The 10712-nt window shown below is 41.1% G+C and overlaps 1 protein-coding gene across 1 annotated transcript; it reads right to left on the bottom strand.

The window, feature by feature from the left end:
• Positions 1 to 3700: 3700 nt before the first annotated feature.
• On the bottom strand, positions 3701 to 7203 carry LOC131255155 (receptor like protein 22-like). The gene is made up of 3 exons (XM_058255853.1): positions 7159 to 7203; positions 6385 to 7054; positions 3701 to 5829 (listed from the first exon to the last, which is right to left on the bottom strand). The coding sequence occupies exons 1-3, from the start codon at positions 7201 to 7203 to the stop codon at positions 3701 to 3703; spliced, it is 2844 nt and encodes a 947-aa protein (XP_058111836.1).
• Between the last annotated feature and the right edge of the window lie 3509 nt (positions 7204 to 10712).

Raw genomic sequence — 10712 nt, 5'->3', positions numbered from 1 at the left:
TCAGCTATGATGTCTCAGTTAGGTAAGCCATCTAAACCCTTACATCTATATGTCCTATGCACAACAAGATCTCTGGGATTTCCATGTTAAGCTATACTAACAATTTTAGCATGCAACCTAACCAAGATCTGCATCCATGCATCACCTTCACAAAACAGACCAGACACTACAATCTAAAGATTACACTTACAAAACCACGTCCATACGACTGCGTAATCAAGGCTAGAGAACTCGTCAGACAAAAACCAATCATCTCAAATAAACCAAAACTACAAACCATGACAAAGCTACTAGAGGGAGAAACCCCTGCCAAAAAAACCGGATACCGTTTCTAACTCAGCCTCATGATACCCAAGACCGCATTATCCAAAGTCAGCAGCCGCTTCACCTCCTGAGGAAGCACACTTCTCGATCTGTAGACCATGTTTTCCACACCATTACTCGCCATTTGAGGGACGCGGATTAGCTACTGACAGGTTGATTAGCGAGAATCGCTACTGAAGTGACGTCACCAAGTTATGTGGGACCCACCATGATGTATGTGTTGTATCCACACCGTCCATCCATTTGGTGATATAAATTTAGGGCACGAGCCAAATAACGAGTCAGATCCAAAAGTCGAGTGGACCCCACAACAGAAAACGGTGGAGAGAGTGTTGTCCACCATTAAAAATTTCTAAGGGCCACAAAAGCTTTCGATCAAGCTGAAATTTGTGTTTTACCTTATTTCATGTCTGTCTTAACTTATGAACACGGTGAATCTCAGATAAACATCATAGTAGACCTTAGGAAGGTTTCAACGGTGGGTGTGACTCTTCCCACTGTTTTCTGTGGTGGGGTCCACTCCAGATTTGGATCTGACTCATTCTTTGTCTCATGCCCTAAAATGATATCTCCAAATGGATGGATGGTGTGGATACAACACACACATCATGGTGGGTTCCACAGAACTTGGTGACGTCACTTCAGTAGCTAGTCTCGCTACTCAACCTGTCAGTATCTAATCTGCCTCCCCATTTCAGCAAGATTCTTCTACTCTTCCCATAACTTAAATCCACTTATGGTCATCATCTCTTTAAAGAAAATATTATGGAGGAAAAAATCAACAAAACCATTATATTTACAAATTTATTGTATTCTTTCCTTCCTGTTGCCCATAATGTTAAGAGTCAAAAAAAGAACTCCCATTCCTACTCCATATCCAACTCCAAGCCTCATTCACATGAATGGCCATTCTAGCTCTGAAGTTGCATCTTAAAAAATCGCCATTATTGATGTTGTGTCACACACTTTCTTCATAGTGGAGATCCATATAATTCCAAATTTCCATGAAAGGATTCATTTGTAAAAGTAAAAGGAACTATTTAATTTGTGGTATACATCCCATAAGATGGTTTCATGGAACTTTCAACATCCAGAGGAATGTTAGCTCGGTCAGTTGCCAAGGAATTTCTCCTGAGATATTGTTCTGTGAGAGATCCAACGACTCAAGCACCCTTAGGTTCTCAAGTGATATTGGAATTTAACGTGTGAAACAATTGCATGATATATTGAGCAGACGGAGCGACTTGAGAATCACTATAGATTCTGGAATATCACCCTGAAAACAGTTGTTTGAAAGATCAATTGCCGTGAAGATGTTTAGGATCTTCCTCAACTTCCTTTCTTGTCTTTTCATCATTATTGTCACTGTGTCTTGATAGTATACTGTACTCCCCGTGATGAATTTAGGCTTCTACCAAGGAACTTAAATTGAGATTTGTCCTCCTCTATCATTGCCTTCCAGCTCAGAAAAATATTTGATGGCAAACCACCCATAAAGCTATTAGAAGAGAGGACAAAGATATGCAACATTGGGAAGCTCCGATTTTGATTGTGGAAGTGTGATTCGGCCACTTGTTGGATTTCAAGACAAGAACACACAACCAGGATAAAGCTTCCACACATGAAGGGAAGGCGTTTATTTAATTGTTTTCAAGATTTAATACGTCCAACATTGTACAATTAGCCGAAGACCTTGGCACTTGGCCTTTTATTTGATAAGAGAACATTCATGATTGGAACATAGTTTGGCCACTTTGATTAGGTATCCTCACTGAAAAATCAGGTTATTTTAATTCTAAGCTAGGAATATGTACAAAATCAACAGATGGCTTCTTCTTTTTATGCCATTTTTTTTTCTTATTCTTTTTTTTTTTTTTTTGGCATATTATGGCCTACCTAGGAGTAAAACAACCTGATCCTTACTCTTGCTCCAGTGGTAGACTCCTAGGAGTTTCAATAGTCGGTTAAGGGTTTGAGTATCCATAGGTGGTGAAATCCCACTACTGTGTGAGTGTGCTGGGGTGTGTGTGTGTGTGTAAAAAAAAAAAAAGAAAAAAAAAAAGGGAGTAAAACAACCTGATTTTTAGGCCAAAATTTCTAAACAATGTGGCCCACCTACTGAAAATCTCCCAAATATATTGGCACATGTACCTGTGAATGCAACCACGTTTTCACTACAAACCTCACTTCTTAACTTACACTTCAATTTCCCTGAGATCTTCCACTCTTTCCATAGCTTAAATATTTTACTTTTAAAAAAAAAAAAAAATTTGCAAAAAGGTGGGAGCACACCACCTTAACTTTGTTGAAAAAAAAAAAAAAAAAGGTGTACAAACACACAAGTGGGCTCCAAAACAAAAGAGGGGTCACTCTTACCCAATGAAACCTATAACTGACAGCATCAGCCTATGCAATAAAAAGTAAAACCAGTAAAACAGAAAATACAATAATCTCACCACAAAGAGACGCCCCTGCAGCTACGAGAGAAAGGAAATCCAACAGCATTGGACAGCTAACAACATCGAGACTTTCCCTCAGCAAGACCTCCACCATTGTACCCTCCAACAAACACAAATAAATGACAGCAAGATGCCAGCCACAACAATCCACAGCTACACCCTCAAACACAGCATAACAGCCCCAACAAACAACGGACAGTCCAGCAAAACCTCGGTTGCCAACAGAAGCTTCAACAACTAAACTCTTCCTCAAAGGCCACCTGACAACAAAACGGCAGCACAAGAGACCCAGCCCTGACTAGCCAGAGACAATGCAGGCCACTACCTGAAACATCATATACAGACCAGAGGCCCCGCATGAAAGTAGAGTTACAAAGCCAAAGAAGCTGCAGGGATCGAACCCAAAAAGCTGATATGGTGGGTACCACCAAGGATGGGCCATGAATCAAACAGCCCCATGAATTAAACATTTTTTTTTCCGAATAAAAACTCTAGGCCAGCACCATAAACAGGGCAGCAACTTCTCCGTGCGACACTGTAAAGAACAGACAAAGCAGGAATGAGCAGGAGGACAACTACTGCAAATGATCATGCAGAAACAGAAAATGATCCCCACAGCAACTCCTACAATTTCCTGCAAACTAACCAAGATGATCCAATCTCCAATCTACAGTCCATCAGCCCTCCACATTCTACAAATCATCAGCCCACTACAACCTCCACAAAGCACGCATTCACAGCAGAATAGAGAACCGGGAGCAGAGGCAAACATTCACCACACATAAATCAGAACAGAACAACACAGAACAGAACAGCAAGGCCACAACAGTCCCCAAGAGGAGAAAGTAAACATGCAGGAAGAGATCGAGCATCCACAGCATAGTTCAAGGGGTCAACAATTCTTTATGCTCGTCACTTCAGAGCAAATATTTCCGAGGAACAAAAATCAATGAAAGCATTCTATCTATAAATTTATTATATTCTTTGTTTCCCTTTTTCCATAATGTCAGGGTCCAGAAAAGAACTCCCATTCCTGCTCCATATCCGACTCCAAATCCGATCCACATGAATTTCCAATCCAATTCTGAAGCTTCATCTTCCAAAGTCAGCATTACTGATGGTGGTGGAATGCATTTTCTCGATAATGGAGGTCCACATAATCCCAAATTCCCTTCGAAGGATTTATTTGTGAATGTGGAAAACTGTTTAATCTGTGGTATGCTTCCCACAAGTTGGTTCTGCGAAAGGTTCAACACCGAGAGGAATGTTAACTTTGTCAGCTGCCAAGGAATCTCCCCTGAAATATTGTTCCGTGAGAGATCCAACGAGTCAAGCTCCCTTAGGTTCTCAAGTGATGTTGGAATTTGGCCTGTGAAACCATTGCCTGATATATTGAGCAGACGGAGCGACTTGAGAATCCCTATAGATTCTGGAATAACCCCATGAAAACAGTTGTTGGAGAGATCAATTGCTGTGAAGATGGTTAGGATCTTTGTCAATTTCCTTTCTAGTCCTTTGAACACAATGGTCACCGTGTCTTGATAGTATACGATACTCCGTGATGAATTTAGTCTTCTATGAAGGAACTTAGATTGAGATTTGTCCTCCTCTATCATTGCCTTCCAGCTTTGAAACATGTTTGATGACAAACCACCCGAAAAACTATTAGAAGAGAGGTCAAAGATCTGCAACATTGGGAAGCTCTGATTTGATTGTGGAAGTGTGATTTGGCCATGAAATTTGTTAGATTTCAAGACAAGAACACGCAACTGGGACAAAGCTTCCACCCATGAAGGGAAGACGTCATTTATTTGATTCTTACCAAGATTTAATACCTCCAACATTGTACAATTAGCCAAAGACCTTGGCACTTGGCCTTCTAATTGATTTTCGCTAAGATCAACAGTTTGCAGATTGCATCCCTTTTTGAATGTTTGAAGCAAGGTACCGCTAAATGCATTCCCTTGAAGATTTAGCACCTTGAGGCCATCACTGACTTTACCTAGACATTGTGGAATCCAACCACTGAACCAGTTTCTAGATAGATCGAGGGCTTCAAGGGATGTTGTGTTGCAAATTGACACAGGGATTTCACCACTAAAACTATTGTTTGAAAGAGAGAAGAAAGAAGTTGAGGGTGGTGGGATCGGAAGTGAGCCTTCTAGTTTGTTGAAGCTAAGGTCAAGAGTAACCCCGTCACTGAATGAAACATGGAGAAATGGCGGTTCTATTCTCTGCAGAGCATTGCGAGAAAGATTTAAATAGTATAAAGTCCCATTCCCAACCTTCCATATCCATTTGGGTACTCCACCAGTGATTCTATTGTTGGAAAGATCTAGCTTTCCCATCAGCTCTTGATTTCGTAAGAAATTTGGAAATTCGGTAATGTTACAAGAACGCAAGGATAGTGATCTGATTTGGGGGAAGGAGACAAAGTTGGAGTTACCACCACTGTCTTTGATTGACAGATAGTTATCAGAAAGATCAAGAAATGAGAGGTTCTCGAGGGGTTGAAATGATTCTAGTTCCACAACACCACTAAAATTGTTGAAAGAAAGGGAAATGGTTCTAAGCTTCATAAGTTTAAAGATAAAGCTTGGCACCATTCCTTGAAAGTTGTTGCGATCCAAATAAATGTCCTCCAACTGTGTAGAAGAGGCATTGTGGATAATGTCAAGCCGACCACCCAGCTTGTTACCTTCAAGATCCAGGTACTGTAATGATGGGAGTGAAAACAGCGATGACGGAATGGTCCCATTAAGCAAATTATTCCACAAGACGATCTTTTTGAGATTAAGAAGTTGGTTTCCATAGGAAGATGGAATTGGGCCGCTGAAACTATTGAATGAAAGATCCAGGTGCTCTAGTTTGCTGAGGTTCACAAGGAAGGATGGTAAGGATCCAGACAAGCTGCAATTTTGAAGGCGCAGTACCGTTAAAGAAGAGAAGTTCCCTATGAAGTTGGGCATCACGGAAGAGAGATTGTTATAACTGAGGTCAAGTTCAGATAAGAAATGGAGCTGAGAAAGAGAGGAATAGATGGAGTCTGAAAGACCACAATAATATAAGATCAACTTGCGGAGACTCCCTGGGAAGCTGGGCACTGCGGAGGAGAGATTGTTATAGGTGAGGTCGAGTTCAGATAAGAAATGGAGCTGTGAAAGGGAAGAAAAGATGGAGCCTGAAAGACCACAATTATATAAGATCAACTTGCGGAGACTCCCTGGGAAGCTGGGCACTGCAGAGGAGAGATTGGTATAGCTGAGGTCGAGTTCAGATAAGAAATGGAGCTGTGGAAGGGAAGCATAGATGGAGCTTGAAAGATCACAACCTTTTAAGATCAACTTGTGGAGACTCACTGGGAAGCTGGGCACTGCAGAGGAGAGATCGTTATAGCTGAGGTCGAGTTCAGATAAGAAATGGAGCTGGGAAAGGGAAGAATAGATGGAGCTTGAAAGACCACAATTATATAAGATCAACTTGCGGAGATTACCTGGGAAGCTGGGCACTGCAGAGGAGAGATTGTTAGAGCTGAGGTCGAGTTCAGATAAGAAATGGAGCTGTGAAAGGGAAGCATAGACGGAACTTGAGAGGTCACAACCTCGTAAGATCAACTTGTGGAGACTCCCTGGGAAGCTGGGCACTGCAGAGGAGAGATTGTTAGAGCTGAGGTCAAGTTCAGATAAGAAATGGAACTGTGAAAGGGAAGAATAGAAGGAACTTGAAAGACCACAAGCTCGTAAGCTTAACTTGTGGAGACGAGGGAGTGACAAGAAGAAGGCTGGGCCCCACTCACTTCCCTGTGCCGAGATATTTACACGGAAGAGATACAGTTCACTCAGATTCGACAGGTTTTGGACGAGTGTTCCAATGTTTGGGTTTTCGAGTTTCAAGGGTAGAATTCTAGAATCATTTCTATAGTAAGTGTAAGAAAGATCAAGAGAAACCAAACTGGTCAAGCGGGAGATTTCCAGCGGGATTTGGCCATAAAAAGGCAACCGAGAGAGGTTGAGATGGGTCAAACTGGTGAGCTGGTCAAACCCAGATGGGATTGGAGAGGCAGCAAACTCATTGTAAGCGAGGTTGAGCCTCTGCAGGCTCCGAAGACGAAAGAGGCTTTCAGAATCAATCCGACCCCTGATCTGAAGGCCACTGAGGTCGAGGCTGATCACGTGACCAGTGACCTCATCGCACGTGATGCCTTCCCACGAGCAGCAATCGGTGTTGTTTGAATTCCAGGAGGGGAGAGTAGAGAGGCTGTAAGGAGAGCACTGAAAGCCATTCTTCAAGTGGAGTAAGGCAGAGAAGTGTTCTTGAATGCATTTTTGGGTAGTTGCAAAGACAGAAGATGGGAGAAGGAAGGAAAACAAGATACGAAGAAGATGAGAAATGATGGGTTTTTTGAAGAGATAAGAGCCATTGGGATATGTAGGAAAAGAGAGTTTGAGGTCTATATTTATAGACAGACACAAGTGAATAGCTTTCCACTCGGTTTCCAACCATACTAGTGCCACACGTGTGAAACATCGAACCACTCATGGGACTGTCGACACCTTGTAGATGGCGTGTCTCACGCGTAGGGCTGTTGAGACAATTCCGTAGAAAATGAATAATTGATGGAATATGTATGTGTGCCCATTTGAATATCAGATTCGGGTGGGCCTGATTCTTTTAGGCAATGCATCTATGCTATCATGATTGTCTGATGAGTGGCACTGATTAGCTTAACAAAGATAAGATTCACTCGTTCGGTGGCCACCACTTTGTCTATGCCCTTATCTCAAGAAACAGGCCCACGCGTTTACCAAAATGTGGACAGAGTAGGGCTCACTTTCCCTTTATTCATGATATAAATGGTAAGTTCGGCTTAGACATTTTAGATGGATGGGAAGAACATGTATCTTTGGTGGAAGCGGATTGCGTAGTGAGTAACTCACTACGCTTATGGCACCGAGTAAAATGTGTGAGGTCCACCATGATTTATGTATTTTATCCTCTCCATCTATTCATTTTACCATTTAATTTTTTGGACTGAGACAAAAAATGAGGCATATCCAATGTTCAAATGGACCACACCACTGGAAGCAGTTGAATTGAACGTCTACCATTGAAAAAGTCCTGGGGGCAACAGAAGTTTTGGATCAAGCTTATATTTGTGTTTTACCTTCATCCATGTCTGTATGATCTTATGAACAGGTTGGATGACAAATAAACATCACTGTGGGGCCTATAAAGGTTTCACCGGTGGAAATCATTATCTCCACTGTTTCCAGTGGTATGATCCACTTGATCTTTGGATGTGCTTGGCTTTTGGGTTTAACCCCTTAAATTAGATGGAAAAACGGATGGACTGCGTGGATATACTAAATACATTCAAGGTGTCCCAACCGAGTTTGCTCAGTACACAATAAGAGCGTACTAACTCAGTACGCAGTCCTATTTCATCTTTGGTAGCCATCGCCAACTGAGTACAGTCAGGGTCTCTGAGGGGCCCACCGTGATGTATGGTTATACCCGTACTGTCCATCCTTTTTGTTGTAATATTTTAGTTTACAGTCACAAAAATGAGATAGATTCAAGCTTCAAGTGGACCACACAGTGAGGATTGAACACCCACCATTTAAAACTACTTGGGGCTCCAGAACTTTTGGATCAAGCTGAACTTTGTGTTTTCCCTTCACACAGGTCCACCGTCTATGTGACCTTATGAACAGGTTGGATGGAACATAAATATCATGGTGGGCCCTAAGAAGGTTTCAATGGTTGGTATCATTATTACTCTTGCTTCCAATGGTGTGGCACACTTGAGCCCATGGTGTGGTCCACTTGAGATCTGGATTCGCCTTGTTTTTCAGCTCTCATTCCCTGAAATGATAGGGAAAATATATCGATGAATACTGGGGATAAAACCTATACATCACAGTGCTACCCTCCTTGCCCTCATCAACCCAATTTTCAAAAAGAGCGTGAGTCAAACACGCATCACCCTATAAATGCATGACTTTAACAGTGGCCATTGGAGGTGGACCCAATTGCATGACTTTAACAATGGCCATTGGAGGTATATAGACCCAACACGCTTTAGTTTCCAAATGCTCTCTAAATTCCAAGCACATCAATTTCAATGTCACATCAGATTTAAGCTATTTTCAAGAGTAGAGAAATTCTGGGTGTTAATATTGTACTTGCAAGCTGTCCATGATGTTGGACGTGGATTCCTAAGGTTGGTCATAGGTGTACAAATGTAAAAGCCGGTCAGGAAAAATTGAAAATGGTCCACATTAATCTATCTTCATGCATTCCATCGTTTAGAACCACTCATCTCACCCAAGCATGCCAAAACAATAGGTGGGCCAAGCACCAAATATCAATTATTCATTGAAAAGGGTCCCATATACTTCTCTTTTTCCTTAGCCTTAATTGACAGTACTTATTTCTCTCTTTCAACCGGGGTTCATGTATCACGGTCAACAAACAATGTGGACTGAGGCACCTTATCCCACACGGGAATGAATTCCCATAGAGGTGGAACAAGCAAAATTTTGTGGCTGTTATTCAACCTTTCTTTTTCATTTTTACGGTATGTGGACCAAAACTTAATGGTTTCCAAAAGTAGTTAGCCCTGAACCTACAGATATCACAATGAGTGGTTGAAAGAGCTCGATTAAATGGTATTATTGAATTCTTGAATAATGGTATATACACATGAGGGTAATTAGTATTATAGACACATGCAATTATAATTGTATGACTCGAGACTTAGGCTAATACATGCATTAGGATAAGAATATGATACCATGGGAACATTAGATGTGTATGTTAATAGCCATAAACACCATAGTTCAGGAACTCAAATGATAACTTCAAGAGTAATGATTTAGTGTACTAAGTGTACCAGAACCTTTCCACAAGCATAGTTGTATTTGGGCACATTGAAATCTACATCAAATATTTCGATTGTCTGTTAGATTTGTACAGATTGGTGGACAGGAATTTTGTATACTATGTGATACCATGAACAAGTTAGATGGAAAATAAATATCACAGTGAGCCATGAGAAGGTTTAAATGGTTGGCATCATTATTATTGTTGCTTCCTAGGTCTACTTGAGTCCTGGATTTGCCTTGTTTTTTAGCTCACACCCTAAAATGATAGGGAAAAATGGATGGATGGTGTGGATAAAACCTATATATCACGGTGGCGCTCTCAGAGCCCCTACCTATGCTTACCTTAGGACAAATGGGGATAGCACCGAATCCATGTCCAGTCAAGAGAGGTGGCATCAAGTGGCCCACTTCTTATCTCTATCTTCCACAATATCAACCCAATTTTCCATGTCAAACAGGCGTCACCTGTAGATGCAAGACTTAGACAATTGGCACTAGATGTGGGCCCAACACGCTTTAAATTCCAAATGCTCTCTTAATTCAAGCACATCAATTTCAACATCACATCAAAATTAAGCTATTTTCAAAAGTAGAGAAATTTTGGGTATTAATGCTTTACTTGCAAGTTGTTTATGATATTGGCCCTCAATTCCTTAGGTTTGGTTATCCGTTTCAAACACACATCATCACCCTATAGATGCATGACTTTAATAGTAGCCATTAGATATGGCCCAACACACTTTAATTTTTAAATGCTCTCTAAATTTCAGGCAAATAATGATTTCAATGTCGCATCAGAATTAAGCCATTTTTTATAGTAGATAAATTATGTGTTTTATCCACGCCATCTATCTATTTTTCCAGCTTATTTTAAGTTATTAGCCCAAAGCTGATGCAGATCCAAAGCTCAAGTTGACCAAACCACAGAAATATATAGTGGGGATTGAAAGCCTACCATTGAAAACTTATTGGGCCACATAATTTTTGGATCAGGCTTATATTTTGTTTTTCCTTCATTTATCAAGTTGGTGTGATCTTATGA

The sequence above is a fragment of the Magnolia sinica genome, chromosome 9, assembly GCF_029962835.1.
Source record: "Magnolia sinica isolate HGM2019 chromosome 9, MsV1, whole genome shotgun sequence".
NCBI lineage: Eukaryota > Viridiplantae > Streptophyta > Magnoliopsida > Magnoliales > Magnoliaceae > Magnolia > Magnolia sinica.
Note: the sequence above shows the minus strand (reverse complement) of the source record. Positions and strands in the feature narration are given on the sequence as shown.